The sequence below is a fragment of the Acipenser ruthenus genome, chromosome 18 (genome assembly GCF_902713425.1).
Source record: "Acipenser ruthenus chromosome 18, fAciRut3.2 maternal haplotype, whole genome shotgun sequence".
NCBI classification, from domain to species: Eukaryota; Metazoa; Chordata; class Actinopteri; order Acipenseriformes; family Acipenseridae; genus Acipenser; species Acipenser ruthenus.
In genome coordinates, this window is record NC_081206.1 from 33,555,258 (window position 1) to 33,573,720 (window position 18,463).

Sequence of the window (18,463 nt, forward strand, 5' to 3'; positions counted from 1 at the left end):
CAGCAGAACTGTCAGTGGACCAGCAGTAAAGGGTGTGGATGAATGGAAAGGGGGAGGTCCGGGCCAGCAGAACTGTCAGTGGACCAGCAGTAAAGGGTGTGGATGAATGGAAAGGGGCCCGAAGTCCAAGGGGGCTCTTGCAATAGACTATAGTTTTCCTCCATTGACCACAGTGTGGCTCCACAACTATCAGAAGGGAAAAAAACTAAAAACTTTTACTAACTGGACAACTAAAAACAGCAGATAACAAACAACCGAGGAATTTACAAGTTCATAACTTCAGTGTTTTTTATTTATTTATTATTTTTATTTAATAAGCCATTGGGTCTAAGTAACCAGGACAGGTATATCTCCCACTGTCCCTGGAGTCATTTAAATGGATGGCTTTTCATTTTTAAAGCTAATTTGCTAGTTTTGGTCACGTTTCTTTTCATGGTCCATTTCTAAACCTGTAAAAGGTTGATGGTTTTTAACAGTGATTTGGGGAATTGTTGAATGAGATTCCAGTTGTATAGCAGTTTGAGCCCTTCTGGGTTTATAGTGAGCTCAATTAGACACTTATTCAGCTGTTTTATTTTATCTTTGTTAAAGATAAACTTGATTTCCTGGCTTATTTCAAATGAAGTTTGTCAGCTTTGGTTGGTGAGTGATTACAGGGTATTTAGGGAACTACAACAGTATGTAATGAGCTCTTCAGTATTCTAATGTTAATAGAAGCTAATCTTACTGCATTCAAATTCCTGATTCAATACCTCCTGTTGCCTTTAGTTTTTTTTATTGTGAATTTTAAAATGCAAGTTTTTAATCCATTCCAACTCTGCATGCGGATTTAGATTTATTAGAGACATGAATAAACAGCAGTACCCATTCGCCTACCCTTTTAACAAACTGCACAGGGCTTGCTTGGAGTTGTATTTGCTGTCTTTTTAAATAAATAAATGATGTGAATGGACGCATTACTGTGAAGAATGTAACCCTTGCATCCGAATTGTACATCAACATCGATCACAGAACGAGGATCTCACACATTGAGAACTGGGACTCCTAACAGCAGCCCCGTTCTGTGAGAATTAGGAATCCTAACACCAGCCCCGTTCTGTGAGAATTAAGATTGTTCACATTGTAAAAAAATGAATAAAACCCAGGAAATGTTATCAAATTATTTTTAAACTCGGAGCGTTCCACTGTTGCATCAAAACACAAAGGTCTTGGAGTCAGAGCAGCTGCATCCCACTCTGTGACCAAGATCCACTGAGCTCCAAACACCAGAACAGATACTGAGAGGCACAGTGAGGCTGGATCTGCAAATGAGATCCACTGAGCTCCAATCACCAGAACAGATACTGAGAGGCACAGTGAGGCTGGATGAACACTGAGACTGGCTTCGGAGCACGATGGCCTCTGAGCTCTAGTAGTAGCCCAGCAGTATATACTGTGTACAGGGACTTGGGAATGGTACAGGGCAGGTTTTTGGATACACATTTCTGAAGGTAATGTACACAACTTTTTAAGGGAGTGAGTAGGGTCACAGCATTTATGATAACAACAAAAAAACTGCAGTGTGAGATTTACCGAACATGGCGTGTAAAGTAGGGTTAGTAAGAAGAGAACGACCAGTGAGGTTCCTTTTCTTGTAACGACAGTTTCACTACACTTCGGTTTCAATTTTAGCAGACCCATCAAATACAAAGGTCATCTCTACAATATAAAGAACACACTTCTTGGAATAATAATTAAAAAAAGAAGACACTTTGTTTTAATGGAAATTTGACAACTCACACAATTGGTTAGGGATTTCCCTAAAGCACGGTGTAGATTGACAGCTTCCTCTCAAATTGATAGCTCAAGAATGCTTTTACAAAACAAGGCTTCTCTGCAGCCTGACAAGCACGTTTCCACAGGTGCTCTAGAGCAGCACGTTGTCTGGTTGTTCCAGTTGTGTTTTCATGAGTATGCTGGGAAACCTGTCCAGCCCTGTGGGCCTGTTTGACGCTCGCCTTGCTGTCTCTTCAATCGGACACCCCGTCTCCAAATGCAAAGGAAATGTCAAGGTGTTCTCTGTGTAGACTCCTTTACATACCTGCTTCCATGCAGGCAGTGACTGGCTCCTGTCCCAGCTCGTTGCACCACAGCATGTCTTTGGGGTCCAAGCATGTGACTGTTTGGGGAAGCGGCTGGGTACTTAGTGATTGGAATAAAGAGGTGGGAGCAATTTCATTTTCCAGGTGAAATGAGAAAGGTAGGAAATGTATGAAAACTGGTGCTTTCTCTAACCTAGCAGCGTGCCACATCCAACTATTTTAAAATGAAAATACATGTTTGCTACATGATTGAGTCAAAAATTCACAGTGAGACCTGCTCTGTAGAGAAGTGAATAGCATGGCAGTAAACGTAAGGAATTCTTTCAATAACTTTAAAACATTCAAAGACCTTCCTCCATACTTTTGTGACTTTTTTTATTTATTTATTTACGTTTTATGAGACATTATTATATATGATATGGTTAATTACCCTCTGTGTGTGTCCTCTCAACTATCTATCGATCTATCGGTAACACTATATTTGGACGCTGGATGACGCTTCACTTTCTATTGTGTTACCTGCTATCACTGTCCATAAAGTTTTGTATAGATGGCAAACATAAGACCTTTTTTCTTTAGCACTATGAGCGTTACTGTTGCCCACTTATCCTGACCAGTCCCAACACACGGAAAGCACATAAGCACACATCTCTTGTTGTGCTTGTGATAAAGCTCGTATTAAATCGTGGAAGCTGAATACCGGCATGCTACCTCTGAATGTGGTCAAACCCCACTGCAGAGCCTGCGCCGCCGTGCACATCACAATTCTAAGAGCTGGTTAGTAATTCATGGAGTATGATGCGGTACGTCAGGCTACAGCGTGGTAATAAAGTGAAGCAGATGAGCCGACAGGCTGGTGAACAGAAGGAAGCTAACATTACTGGAAAAGCTCGATTACTGCGCAAGTCCTCAGGTAAACACGAGCGGCTGGCTGGCTACCTGGAGGGGTTTTGTTCCAGGCTGATTCATTTTAGCCAGCCCGAGTTCCCCGGCTTTACGATGTAATGACATCATCCAGTGATATTTTTGCGTTGCCCACGTCCTCAGTGCAGTGTAGCTGTGTTCAGGACAGCAGAGTAACACTCACATCGGCTGACGCTGTGGAAGGACGCACTGGCAACTCTACGTAACGACGTCTTAAGAATGTGTAAGGAACACAATGCTGTATATTATAGTTACTTTATTAATGAATAGTAACGTGTTTCAGACGGAGACACAGCCACACAAGTTTGAAGTGTTTAACTCCTTTGTATTTGTGACCTAAACGAAGACAACGACATCATCTATAAAAACGGTACATCATCATAATAATAATAATGAATGTACACTGCACAAGCTGCGCAGTGTTTGCTCAATTTCGATATTAACTGCATACAGAATACAAATATATTGTTCTTATATTTGAAAGCAAATAATAAATACATTTTACTGCATTTTTTCTTTGAATTTAAAATGCTTAAAAAATATTATTATTATTATTATTATTATTATTATTATTATTATTATTATTATTATTATTATTTTTAATATATAAAACCAGTAGTTAGAATGTCCGGGCTTGCTTGTAGGTATCCTCGTCCTTTGCAAACGATGCACTGGTCGGTAATGGCGCGGCGGGGGGTCACATTGGCGTGTTTGGACAGGCAGTTCCAATGAGCAGCAGTTGTGTGCGGCCAGTATTGACCACACTCGCTGAGCCTGCAAACATTCATTACATGTGTAGCCGAGAGAGAGAGAGAGAGAGAGCGCCTGCTGTCCTGACTCATACCCTGCCTGACAGCGCTGCGCGTTCAGTGGTGTGTATGCGCCTGCTGTCCTGACTCATACCCTGCCTGACAGCGCTGCGCGTTCAGTGGTGTGTATGCGCCGGCTTTTCAATCAGCAGCAGTTTTTTTTTTTTTTTTTTTCTCTTCTGCCGGGGATTTCCAGCGCTCGGGAGGAAGTACGAGTTAGGCAGGGGCTTTCCACACTGATCTGTACTGGTCGCTGTGTTGGATTCACAGCAGCTCAGCCAATACAATATGGGGGATTTTTTGTTTTTGAGCAATCTTTCAAATACCGACCACATACGCATTTAGCAATGGCACAGATGAACCAGTCTGGTGTAAGTATTCGTTTTAAAGTAGAATATTGAGAATCGCTTGGAACTGACCGGTTTTTTTTGGTACGCTGTTTTTTCTCCATCTAACTTACAGCAGTCCTCGACATAGGGAGATTGGACGTCGTAAACGGATTGCTATATGTAAGTATTGCTATATTTTTGTATTGCTTGTTTCTTATTAATTGTTGAAAGCGTTTCAGTGTGTTTTTACCACACGGTGTTGTGTTCACCCGTATTGTGTCAGTGTGCTCCAGCATGTGTGTGATATGTGTTCTTTTAAACTCTTAAAGGGACAGTACATTAAAAACAACGTACCTGTCGGAATGCCCTCTCCCCACCCGCTGCCGTCGTATTCGTACGTGGCTGTCAGGCGTTCTGTCCACGCAAAATGAATGAATTAATCTCGCATCGTTTTCTTGTGACTTAGAACATAAGAAAGTTTACAATCGAGAGGAGGCCATTCGGACCATCTTGCTCGTTAGGTTGTTAGTAGCTTATTGATCCCAGAATCTCATCAAGCAGCTTCTTATGCCACCACAAGAACGTCATATATTAGCACACGAGTCATTCAGTATTTAGAGCGGTGCATTATAAAGGCTTCCCACAGTAAAAGCACAACAAAGTAATAATAAAGCACACTGGAAATGTGCTAAAGCATGGGTAAGCATTGTAAAGCCCAGAGAGTTGTGATAAATCATATTACAAAACATGGAAAACCATGTTAAACTAAATGTATAACCATGAGAAAAGTGCTTGAGATTACTGCGCACATTTCTGTGTGGTAAACTTTAATAACAGCCCAGTAATCTATGCATTATGATACTGTTATGGCAAATGAAAACAATATGTATTGGTGTGATAGTGTGTTTTAATTGTACCTTAAAGAAACTCAATTAACGGTACTGTAACTCCATTTATTATTTTGACATTTTGAAATCGCCTCAATGAATTAGCAATTCAATAGGAATTCATAGTTTGGCAAGCTTGGAGCTGCATGCTAAAGAGAGTTGTGTCCCGTGTGTGTCTGTGTGCGTGTGATTGTGAATGTCCTGGAATTCAAGGCTAGGATTTGCACTGTCAGGATAAACTGGAATGCAAGGGTAGGATTCCTGCCCTGTCATGTACATTGCTGCTGTACAAGGCCTGCATTATCGACAGCACAGCTCATAACAGGAGGAGATGCACTAGATATTTACACTGGTATGGTCACTGCTAAATACTCCTGGAGCTAACACCCAGCCTTAACATGATCTTTATTCAGAGCTAGTACTGAAAAAAACTACAAAATCACAAAAAAATCAGTCAGGGAGGGATTGCTTTATTTGCACAGCATTGGTGAAATGGGGCCTTGTGTGCACACAGCCTGTAGTGTACAAAGTGAGAAGCATGCAGATTCCCCCTGGCTTCGAGAAGAGACCCTTTGAGAGGACTGCAACTCTCTGGCCATGACCGTTGCTGTGAAAGCACTTTCCCATGCTTCCTGTAGCCAGCTTTCAAATGCCATTCAAATACAAGGAGGGTTGTTATCTTTTTAATGTGTGATACTGTGCAGTTTGACTTTAGGGCCAGAGGAAAAAGTCCCTTGAATTTCATGGCAGCCCCCACCTACCCCTACAGAGTCTGAGAAGTCAGTGGACATCCTGTGCAGTGGCTGGCAGGCTTCTGTTTCATTTATTTAGGTCATGAGAAAACACATTTTTAGAGGTTTAGTAAAATCCTTGTCTGTCTTGGATCTGTATTCCTGTTTAACCCTTCAGCATGCCTGCTGCACGTGGCTCACAGAGGGCTGTGCAGCACCTCACCAAATATCAAGCAGGGTGTGGACCTAGATCTACCATCCCAGGGAAAGGAACCTAACTGGACTGTGCAGCACCTCACCAAATATCAAGAAGGGTGTGGACCTAGATCTACCATCCCAGGGAAAGGAACCTAACTGGACTGTGCAGCACCTCACCAAATATCAAGAAGGGTGTGGACCTAGATCTACCATCCCAGGGAAAGGAACCTAACTGGACTGTGCAGCACCTCACCAAATATCAAGCAGGGTGTGGACCTAGATCTACCATCCCAGGGAAAGGAACCTAACTGGACTGTGCAGCACCTCACCAAATATCAAGCAGGGTGTGGACCTAGATCTACCATCCCAGGGAAAGGAACCTAACTGGACTGTGCAGCACCTCACCAAATATCAAGAAGGGTGTGGACCTAGATCTACCATCCCAGGGAAAGGAACCTAACTGGACTGTGCAGCACCTCACCAAATATCAAGAAGGGTGTGGACCTAGATCTACCATCCCAGGGAAAGGAACCTAACTGGACTGTGCAGCACCTCACCAAATATCAAGAAGGGTGTGGACCTAGATCTACCATCCCAGGGAAAGGAACCTAACTGGACTGTGCAGCACCTCACCAAATATCAAGAAGGGTGTGGACCTAGATCTACCATCCCAGGGAAAGGAACCTAACTGGACTGTGCAGCACCTCACCAAATATCAAGCAGGGTGTGGACCTAGATCTACCGTCCCAGGGAAAGGAACCTAACTGGACTGTGCAGTACCTCACCAAATATCAAGCAGGGTGTGGACCTAGATCTACCATCCCAGGGAAAGGAACCTAACTGGACTGTGCAGCACCTCACCAAATATCAAGCAGGGTGTGGACCTAGATCTACCGTCCCAGGGAAAGGAACCTAACTGGACTGTGCAGCACCTCACCAAATATCAAGAAGGGTGTGGACCTAGATCTACCATCCCAGGGAAAGGAACCTAACTGGACTGTGCAGCACCTCACCAAATATCAAGAAGGGTGTGGACCTAGATCTACTGTCTTTCAGTTGTTGTTCATTTTTGGTTTTAATTTTGAGCTATTTTCAGGTTTTTTGTAAATCGTGTTTTTTCTGGGCTTTTGCTTTTTATATACTGTATGAAATGATTGTTTTCGGTTTCTTTCCTAATGTTTGGGTGTTTTTTCCTTTCACAATATGTATAGTAACTGGACAGGACTTGCACTCTTAAGTTGTCCCTTCTTTCCTTTGCTGTCTTCCACAATGAAATCCTTCTGCTCACGGGCACATTCCAAAGGGGTTTTGTGTGTCTCACCATTTTTTTCACTACAATTTGCAATTGTGTTTTAAATCTTCCCTATAACTGTAATATAGCTTTCAGTCCTGTGAACAAGCTTTCTAATTGTAATCCTGTTTTAAATCTCGCGAGCGGAGTCTCCAGTAGAAATGTAGGAATGTGCTGTCACTCAGTAGTTGGGGCGGGTTTAAAGTATTCAGAACGAATCAATGATAGATGCGAGTCAGGAAGGAGGGACATTGCCCCGCTGCAGGTAGTTTGTTTTTATATTTTGTAGTAGGTGAATTGAGTTGCCATATCCAGTGTTTTACACCGATTTCATTTTTTTTGTATCGGGGTGTTTATCGGTTTGAAAATCAGAAGCCCTAATTATATTTCAGTGGAAAATTGAACACGATTGTGGCAAACTACAGTGTTGCAATGAAAAGCTCCCGCACTGTAAAGGGTGGTTTCCTGCCGTGGGGAACACCAGGGTCCAGCGGTCCCTCCCTGGAGGGGCTTCCAGTCTGCCCAGTACCAGGAGGATGCAGTGCTGGCTGTGCAGCCTTATCACAATAGACAAACCCCCTTCTCCTTGGCTTCTTTCCTGCTCTGTGGCTCTGCTGACGGCACTGGAAAGTCCTGAAAGTTTTTTAATTGAGGATTTTGTGCTCATGTTAAGGTAATCCCCTTTCACAGGCAAAAGCAAAACCAGGATACTGTACATGGGCTCCACAGTGAAATCCCAGGATTCCAAAGGTTACACTAGTGGCAGTGTCGTGGGTGGTGGCAGTGTGACGGTGTGGGCAGAAGGCAGTGTCGTGGGTGGTGGCAGTGTGACGGTGTGGGCAGAGGGCAGTGTCGTGGGTGGTGGCAGTGTGACGGTGTGGGCAGAGGGCAGTGTCGTGGGTAGTGGCAGTGTGACGGTGTGGTCAGAGGGCAGTGTCGTGGGTGGTGGCAGTGTGACGGTGTGGTCAGAGGGCAGTGTCGTGGGTGGTGGCAGTGTGACGGTGTGGGCAGAGGGCAGTGTCGTGGGTGGTGGCAGTGTGACGGTGTGGTCAGAGGGCAGTGTCGTGGGTGGTGGCAGTGTGACGGTGTGGTCAGAGGGCAGTGTGTTGGGAGGTGGCAGTGTGACGGTGTGGGCAGAGGGCAGTGTCGTGGGTGGTGGCAGTGTGACGGTGTGGTCAGAGGGCAGTGTCGTGGGTAGTGGCAGTGTCGTGGGTGGTTGCAGTGTGACGGTGTGGTCAGAGGGCAGTGTCGTGGGTGGTGGCAGTGTGACGGTGTGGTCAGAGGGCAGTGTCGTGGGTGGTGGCAGTGTGACGGTGTGGGCAGAGGGCAGTGTCGTGGGTGGTGGCAGTGTGACGGTGTGGTCAGAGGGCAGTGTCGTGGGTGGTGGCAGTGTGACGGTGTGGGCAGAGGGCAGTGTCGTGGGTGGTGGCAGTGTGACGGTGTGGTCAGAGGGCAGTGTCGTGGGTGGTGGCAGTGTGACGTGCATAAACTGTTGTTTATAAACTGTGTGACTCTTGACAAAAGTCTTTTAAAACAAACAAACACTTGAATTCTCTTATTTCCTCTGTTCCAAAATCACAGTATTAACAAATTCTGCTTCATAAAGTCAAATCAGACTGCTGAATAATGTGACGTTAACATATTGAATTACATACTGCTTTGTAGTTTTCCATATACTGGTACTTAAAGAAAAACTGACAAATTGAAAAATGTGGCATTTCGAAATCTAACATGAAATACTGTACTACTATTATGGCTTCTGGTAGAATTTTGCGATAACATTTTGTAGTTTCTTTGATTTATATGATACATAAAGGATCTAAATGATGTTCATATATGGGGTGTGTTTTTTTTTTTTTAAACATTTTTTTTGTATTAATTGTCTCAGTCCTAAAATTCTAGGTGATGCAAAACTTTTGGCCATAACTGTACAGTATGTTTTAATTTAAGAAGCTTTTCTTAACTAGGGTTGATGTTTTCCTACTAATATAATCATGAGTGAACCAAACGGTACTGTACTTCATATAAATGCTGCAAAGACTTGTGGAAAACGGATTCCACTGTGGTCCAGTTATGGTAACAAGCCATTCTGAAACAATGGAAACATGACATCATTGTGAAGAGGAAGCATCAAAGCACTAGTGATACTGCAACCCAGCACTAGCCTTATCACAGTACTTTGGTATTCTTTTTAGCCATCTTGGCCGAGTTGAGTAATGGTGGGATGGCAGGGCCCATTACATCACCCTCGAGAGAACTCGCTCTGTGGGATGCTGCTCTGTCTTCAGAGAGGATTCAAAACAAACATATCATTTAGGTCATCAGGGTTCAGGGGATTCAAAGAAAACAGCCCCATCCGATTCAGCTGTGAAGGAAAGCAATACCTAGGAGCTGGCTTCAGTAATGCAGGGAGTATGAAGACCTGTGCACCTTGAAGAACAGGCTGGCAGCTCCCTGCGCTCCAATGCTCTGAGATCAGTTCTGAGGGGGTGCTGCGTGAAGGGGTTCTGGCTTTTCCATCTGGACTGATTTGAAAGTGATTCGTGTCCTGTTTCCATCAGCAGAATTGGCTGCTGCAGGCTGTAGCTGACGAGGGAACCCTTCACTTGTCCTCTGCTGTTGCTGTAGCTGACGAGGGAACCCTTCACTTGTCCTCTGCTGTTGCTGTAGCTGACAAGGGAACCCTTCACTTGTCCTCTGCTGTTGCTATAGCTGACGAGGGAACCCTTCACTTGTCCTCTGCTGTTGCTGCAGGCTGTAGCTGACGAGGGAACCCTTCACTTGTCCTCTGCTGTTGCTGTAGCTGACAAGGGAACCCTTCACTTGTCCTCTGCTGTTGCTATAGCTGACGAGGGAACCCTTCACTTGTCCTCTGCTGTTGCTGCAGGCTGTAGCTGACGAGGGAACCCTTCACTTGTCCTCTGCTGTTGCTGTAGCTGACGGGGGAACCCTTCACTTGTCCTCTGCTGTTGCTGTAGCTGACAAGGGAACCCTTCACTTGTCCTCTGCTGTTGCTGTAGCTGACGAGGGAACCCTTCACTTGTCCTCTGCTGTTGCTGTAGCTGACGAGGGAACCCTTCACTTGTCCTCTGCTGTTGCTGTAGCTGACGAGGGAACCCTTCACTTGTCCTCTGCTGTTGCTGTTGCTGTAGCTGATGAGGGAACCCTTCACTTGTCCTCTGCTGTTGCTGTAGCTGACGAGGGAACCCTTCACTTGTCCTCTGCTGTTGCTGTAGCTGACAAGGGAACCCTTCACTTGTCCTCTGCTGTTGCTGTTGCTGTAGCTGACGAGGGAACCCTTCACTTGCTCTCTGCTGTTGCTGTAGCTGTAGCTGACGAGGGAACCCTTCACTTGTCCTCTGCTGTTACTGCAGGCTGTAGCTGACAAGGGAACCCTTCACTTGCCCTCTGCTGTTGCTGTAGCTGACGAGGGAACCCTTCACTTGCCCTCTGCTGTTGCTGTACCTGACGAGGGAACCCTTCACTTGTCCTCTGCTGTTTAAATATCTCCAACAGGGGCCACATGCCGAACACCCCCGTCTGAGGGGGAACCCCGCCAGCTTCAGTCTTTAAAGATCACACTTTACCAATGTGCTTGCACTTGGCCTCACACCCCTACAGATTACCTAACTGACTAGCAAGTCACCGTGCAGTTGGGTTCTTACTCAGTTTGATAGGTAAGAAACATATTAATGCAACCTTTCAGAAGTACGATGTTGAGGTAGTGATTTAATCATATGAAGCTGTGTAGGTGTGGTGGCTGTGAAAGAGTGAAAGATACGTCAACATCTTGCTTGATTACCAGAAAAGACTCAATAAATAAGCTTGTGGCTCTGTGTGTGTGTGAGAGTCTCGTCGTCAGAGAAAATAATAATAATCATCTGCCTTCTTGTTTTTGTCTCTAAACAGTGACGTGTGTTTCAAACCCATTTCTAAGCTGAGTTTCTGGTTTGGAAAGAGGTCTTGGTGCTCAGGCAGGCAGGCAGGCAGTCCGCAGTAGTGTGAAACCCTATGATTACTCGCTGTCACTCTTCCTGTAATCTCAGAGAACACTGTTCGTGTGTGCAGGTTTCCCGTTATTGCTGTTTTTCGTTGGTTAGAGGGTGAAGTTTAAACACTTCTCCTCTGGAAAGTGATGCCCTGCACGCCATGCATGAAACCCTGACACGATCTCCTGTGCTCAGGTTTGTATTGACATGCAAAGTGCTGCAGAGCCTGTCTGTAGGTTGAAAGCTGCAAAGACATCCTTGCTTCCACCAAGGTTCTGATCAAGGTGCTTTTATGTTGTTCCTCTGTTCTTGTAGATTGAATACACTGCCTGGAAAGCACGGTTTCAGTTTGCAAGATGCACTGCATGATGGTTCAAGCCCAGTTGATACATTGCATTGATCTGGTGTCAGTTTTCCTGTTTTTCTACATGCAACTACTTATGTTCAATAGGAGCGGTAGAGCGATCCTATCTTATGGATCTTGTCCTGGTCCTGGTTCGCACCCATTTTGAGTCTTGGAGCTCTTCAGTGGCTCCACTTCATTCTGCTAACTCTACTCTGTACATTGTAAGAACGATGATTTCGAATGGCTGTCTCGTACATGTAGAAAGGTTCTGCTTACTGTTTCAGGTATTTTCTGATGTAGATTGCAGTACAATAATCCTCAGAGGAGTCCTCACAGTTGCTCTGCGCATTCGTATTTTAATCCCTCCTTCAAACTGGGTTGGTTACGACATCCGTTCTGCACTTCCCAGTGAGATCACTCCGGCGTGGCCCGCTGGAGGCAGTGTGATTCTAAAGTGAGCGCTGGTGTAGAGTGAACAGCTGTAACCTGTGTTAGCTTTCATGAGGAGACTTCTCATTGGTACATGAGGAGAGACAGTGAAATCACAGGACTGAAAGGGTTGGAGTAAGAGCCAATAGACGTGCACTTTAAGGGACTCTTAAAGGGATAACAGCAATATAAACAGGGGTTTGGATAACTGAACGTGTGCTGTACAGAATATCAAGAAATCCCAGTAAAACTTGCTTTCAGATTCGGGGTCTCATGTATTGTCCTGAGACTCCAGTTCTCGTCTCTCCATTCCCAGCACAGTGCTTGCTGGCGTGCAGTGATGGTTCTGCTTGCTGGAGTGCGGTGATGGTTCTGCTTGCTGGAGTGCGGTGATGGTTCTGCTTGCTGGAGTGCGGTGATGGTTCTTGCTGGAGTGCGGTGATGGTTCTGCTTGCTGGAGTGCGGTGATGGTTCTGCTTGCTGGAGTGCGGTGATGGTTCTTGCTGGAGTGCGGTGATGGTTCTTGCTGGAGTGCGGTGATGGTTCTGCTTGCTGGAGTGCGGTGATGGTTCTTGCTGGAGTGCGGTGATGGTTCTGCTTGCTGGAGTGCGGTGATGGTTCTGCTTGCTGGAGTGCGGTGATGGTTCTTGCTGGAGTGCGGTGATGGTTCTGCTTGATGGAGTGTGGTGATGGTTCTTGCTGGAGTGCGGTGATGGTTCTGCTTGATGGAGTGTGGTGATGGTTCTTGCTGGAGTGCGGTGATGGTTCTGCTTGATGGAGTGTGGTGATGGTTCTTGCTGGAGTGCGGTGATGGTTCTGCTTGATGGAGTGTGGTGATGGTTCTTGCTGGAGTGCGGTGATGGTTCTTGCTGGAGTGCGGTGATGGTTCTGCTTGCTGGAGTGCGGTGACGGTTCTGCTTGCTGGAGTGTGGTGATGGTTCTGCTTGCTGGAGTGCGGTGATGGTTCTGCTTGCTGGAGTGCGGTGATGGTTCTTGCTGGAGTGCGGTGATGGTTCTGCTTGCTGGAGTGCGGTGATGGTTCTTGCTGGAGTGTGGTGATGGTTCTGCTTGAATTCCTGTCGGAAGGCAGCGTGCGGTGTCGTACACACCTGAACACTGTTGCTAACGTTCTGTAACCAGAGGCTGCAAGAGTGTCACTCTGCACCGAGAAGCTTCCTGCACACAACTGAAACGAATAACAGGAGACATCGGAGCAAAGTGACAAACAAGAGAATTGTTCCTCCCTGAGTCGGAAACACAGTAAAGAGCTGAACAAGTGGAGGCAAGAATAATAAGTTTTAGTGGAAAAGTGTAAGAAAAAAAGATATCTTTTTTTTTTTTTTTTTTTTTATAAAGACGATTTATGGTAGGTTTTTAACAAATGTCAGTCTCATGACTCTTCCCTTTTTTTGCTTCAAGTCGTCTTGTTGAGTAGGTGGGTTAGGGTTAGGGTGTAGGTGGGGACGTCCGCTCTGTAGGTTCAGCATTTGAAACAGAAACACCTTTAGATCTTACTTTCTTTCTCCACTTTAAAGTTGAACTCCCTTATAAATGACTCGAATTCTGATTTAACAATAATACAGCCTGTTAGAACTGATCATAGTTTCCAAAGGTTTTTTTTGTAAAGAAAATAACAATGGCCCTCACCTCGATCTTTAACGCACTTTTGTAATTTCTAGACTGTGAATAAAGCTTGTTTTTAAGGTAAATACATCAAACGTTTAATTTAAGTTTCTATTCACAATACTATGGTGCATGGGAATTGCAAACTTATTATAAAAACATTATTTGCACGCACGCACACACACAGTTTACACATAACAAAGTAAAGGGGATCTTTAAACGGTTCTACAGTAACCCCACCTGGGTAATGTGTCTGTCTGTGCCCATGTGTGTGTGTCTGTGCCCATGTGTGTGTGTGTCTGTGCCCGTGTGCGTCGGTGTGTGTGTGTCTGTGCCAGTGTGCGTCGGTGTGTGTGTGTCTGTGCCCGTGTGCATCGGTGTGTGTCTGTGCCAGTGTGCGTCGGTGTGTGTGTCTGTGCCTGTGTGTGTGTGTCTGTGCCCGTGTGCGTTGGTGTCTGTGTGTATGTGTGTGTGTGTGTGTGTATGTGTGTGTGTGTGTGTGTGCCCGTGTGTGTTGGTGTGTGTGTGTGTGTGTGTCTGTCGGTGTGTGTGTGTGTGTGTGTGTCTGTGCCCGTGTGCATCGGTGTGTGTCTGTGCCAGTGTGCTTCGGTGTCTGTGTGTATGTGTGTGTGTGTGTCTGTGTGTGTGTGTGTGTGTGTGTCTGTGCCCGTGTGTGTGTGTGTGTGCCTGTGTGCGTTGGTGTCTGTGTGTATGTGTGTGTGTGTGTCTGTGTGTGTGTGTGTGTGTGTGTCTGTGCCCGTGTGTGTGTGTGTGTGTGTGTGTGTGTGTGTGTGTGTCTGTGCCCGTGTGCGTCGGTGTGTGTGTGTTTATTCACCTGCCGGTATTAACTAGAGTATTCACCTGGGCTCCACTGCGCTGTAGAGTTCCTCTTGTGTGCAGCTTTATTAGCCCCTGAAGTCCAGCGAAATCTGACTGTGATCTGGGGATGACTTTTAAAGAAATCATGCTCTGTACACAATACAGTCCTGGCATTCATAAAAATCAACGGGCCAGTTTTCTGCTGTTCTGCATTGTGGCTGTACTGTAGGTCGTGGTTACCACCTCTTTAATAACACTGACACCATGGGGAGTGCGTCTCCTTTCACACCTACAGTCAACACAGAGCTTTCAGTTCTTTAGAAATACTTTCAGACTAATTTGTCATTTCAAATCCTTGTAGAATAGAGACAGTGCTTCTCAGTGTATATCCTTCTCTGCTCACATACACTGCTATAGATGTGTGATCCCGCTACAGATCCCTGATCCCGCTGCAGATCCACAATCTCTCCATATCTCCCTGATTTGCTGTAGATCCCTGATCAGTTCAGTTTTAGTGACAGGAAAGATGGTTTCAGTAGTGCGCGTGGATTTTAATGCAATTCATCGTGGATTGTGTGTAACTGGAATCAAATTTAAATGTGTTCTTATTGCATATTGCATGAATTTATGTTTTCCTAAAATGCTCTTTCCCAGTTTAATTAATGTGGGCTCCTAGACCAATGTACGGTATTTCATATACCCTACCTGTGAATAATTTCTAGAGGCATATACAACATGTGGGAGGTGATGATTCTTTTTTACATATTGTAGATGTTGTTTTTCCTGTTCTTTACAGTGTCCTTCTGAATCCGTGCAAAATCCATGATGTCTTCAGGCTCTGGACTCGGTTGAGTAGCATGAACTTGTATAAACCCATGCATAATCAATTCTAATGAATCCATGATACAGCAGTTGAAGTAAATGCATTATGAATGTGCATCTTGTAATATTTATTTTCCTGCTTCGCGATCCATGCCCTCACATTTCTGTCCATCACTATTGTTTGCCTGTGCTGAGAGAGAGATCTTGATTTTGTTCTGCACGGTGTATCTGTCGGGCTGTGAGTGAAGTCCTGTTTCAATGAACAGTGAGGTGATAGGCCTGCCAGTGTTCCCTGCAGTGTATACCGAGCATCAAAAGAAACCTAGCACTATTATAACAATTATTTTCGAAAGAAATAAGGTATATAAATGATGGACGTTGACGAAATGTTTTTGGTTTCTTTTTAATCACTCGATCATTCATCCTTGACGATGACACCTTTGAGTGACTGTGACTGAAGCAGATGCACTTAATCACCTAATTAGTGAGTGGACACTGGATATGGAGTGATTTCAGCTGTTGAACTGCAAGCTTAAATAAAAGCAATAAAGAAAATCACAGACAAAAACCAATATGCCATGTCTGTCAAGAGAGCAGCGCCTTCGTGCAATCGGCATGTTGGATCAGCGTCTTGGGGGCTCACAGCCAGCAATTTCAAACCCGGCGAGACGGTATAACCAGACACACTCTGTCAATGACAGGCCATGAACTCCTGTCCAAAATCCACAGATCATTCTGCAGCATCTTCGTGATGTCAGTTGTTAATCAGCACAATAAAAAGTCACTGCACCTGTTCTAAAACAGAGTTTGTCATTTTTCAGTCACATCTAGTGAATTTTATCCCAATATAAGTAATGTTTGTTTCTTTTGCTGCTCCGTATATATACTGTGCTGACTACACAATATGTTTTACTACTTTGAGTAAAGATTGGTGTTCCTGATCTGGGACCAGATAGTGAGCAGTGATTAAAATAAAAAGAATGAAACAGAAACAATGTGTATCTTCCCCCGTTATCTTCTCCAGTTCACATTTTTTAAAAGGTTAAATGTGTTCTAGTCAAAGCAGTGTTTACAGATTCTTTACCTTCAATTACTGCTTCATAATCTGGCATTCCCCCTGCTCGACTGCCAGGTATATTCCTGGAGCTGAGCCAAGGGGCTGGACTGGCTCCCATCTATTGGCCTGTGGTTTTCCTACAGACCGCACTGGAGCTGCATGGAACCAGCTGAGAACAGTCAATCATGCAGTGTTTGCAGGGGGCGGGGTTTCATGCTGAGAACAGTCAATCATGCAGAGTGAGCAGGGGGCGGGGTTTCATGTCACAATATTTATAAATATATTTTATAATATGTGTGTGTAATTGTATTTATTTTTTTGTATGAACACGCTCAACATACAGACAATATTGAGCAGTAAATAGGGCATGACTGGATGCTTTGGGCAGGTTTGTTTAAACTGGGGGATGCAAGGTCACATGCATGTACACTACCCTGAATGAGAAATTCAAACATTAAAGTAAGTGAACTGAAACAAAGTGCACAGACACATTTGGTGAAATATCCGTCTGCTTGCAAATGGTTAAGAACGCCGTTTACAAGAGGAGCAGGTCTTGCAGTGCAGAACTGGAGAATCATTCAGAGCTTCCCTCTGGAGAATCATTCAGAGCTTCCCACTGGAGAATCATTCGGAGCTTCCCACTGGAGAATCATTCGGAGCTTCCCACTGGAGAATCATTCGGAGCTTCCCACTGGAGAATCATTCGGAGCTTCCCACTGGAGAATCATTCAGAGCTTCCCACTGGAGAATCATTCAGAGCTTCCCACTGGAGAATCATTCAGAGCTTCCCACTGGAGAATCATTCAGAGCTTCCCACTGGAGAATCATTCAGAGCTTCCCACTGGAGAATCATTCAGAACTTCCCACTGGAGAATCATTCGGAGCTTTCCACTGGAGAATCATTCGGAGCTTTCCACTGGAGAATCATTCGGAGCTTCCCACTGGAGAATCATTCGGAGCTTCCCACTGGAGAATCATTCGGAGCCTCCCACTGGAGAATCATTCGGAGCTTCCCACTGGAGAATCATTCGGAGCTTTCCACTGGAGAATCATTCAGAGCTTCCCACTGGAGAATCATTCAGAGCTTCACATTGCCTCGCACATCTCCTAGGAAACCAAGTCAAGATCATACATATTTTGCTATATGGCTGAATCACTGGGGAAGGCATTAGCCTTGACTTACAGTAGTTTCTACTGTAACCCTTTCAGTCCTCAAAGTCCTGTCTTATCTTAGCAACACATGTTGACACATTCGCCATTGAAATCAGTGAGCTGGATTCCTAAACCATTCGCCATTGAAATCAGTGAGCTGGATTCCTAACCCATTTGCCATTGAAGTCAGTGAGCTGGATTCCTAACCCATTTGCCGTTGAAGTCAGTGAGCTGGATTCCTAACCCATTTGCCGTTGAAGTCAGTGAGCTGGATTCCTAACCCATTTGCCATTGAAATCAGTGAGCTGGCCGCTGGCTTCTCCACTAAGGCACAAGAGTGCTTGTTGGAGCTTTCTTAAGGTCAGAATTTAAAAGACATTCCCTATTTTTGGATTCAGAGAAATGGAGAGTACCCAGAACTTGCAGACAAAGCCGTGCATTTTGTGATGTCATTTGGTACTGCGTACCTGTACGAGACGGGATTTTCATCACTTGCCACCCTCAACTCCAAATTCAGAAACAGGATGAATGCTGAAGCTGACAAACATTACACCCAACTTCACAGAACTTTGCTCACAAAAACAGGCACTCCATCACATTAGAAAGGTAAGACTGTGGTTATTAAATATGAGGTATGTGCTTTTGATTTGTAGAAAAAAAAAGTTCATTAAGTGGTCCGCGAGACCCCCTGCAATTTTCAAGCGGTCCGTGAAAAAAGAGTTTGAGAACCGCTGCTGCAGACTGAAGGGCCTGCCATCTCTCTGTGTCTATCTGTCAAAACCAGGCTAATAATGGGAGGAGCGTCTGTTACTGTGCTGTTGTGGCTTTCACTGGTTCTAATAACGGGAGGAGCGTCTGTTACTGTGCTGTTGTGGCTTTCACTGGTTCTAATAACGGGAGGAGCGTCTGTTACTGTGCTGTTGTGGCTTTCACTGGTTCTACTTTCTTTTTTTCTTAATGTTCTAACTCTAGCAGG

At 44.9% G+C, this 18,463-nt stretch overlaps 1 protein-coding gene across 4 annotated transcripts in view; it reads left to right on the forward strand.

Moving 5' to 3' along the window:
* Positions 1-3,136: 3,136 nt before the first annotated feature.
* Positions 3,137-18,463, forward strand: part of LOC117962601 (TNF receptor-associated factor 3-like) — a 28,103-nt gene continuing 12,776 nt past the window's right edge. Inside the window, exons 1-2 of one of the 4 annotated variants that reach the window (XM_058992147.1) lie at positions 3,137-3,228; positions 4,277-4,323. In XM_058992147.1, the coding sequence (XP_058848130.1) occupies positions 3,225-3,228; positions 4,277-4,323 (51 nt within the window). In that variant the 5' untranslated portion in view covers positions 3,137-3,224. Of the gene's footprint in view, positions 3,229-3,752; positions 4,324-15,252; positions 15,374-18,463 lie in introns of those variants that run through there. The other 3 variants (XM_058992149.1, XM_058992148.1, XM_058992150.1) reach the window with 3 other exon arrangements.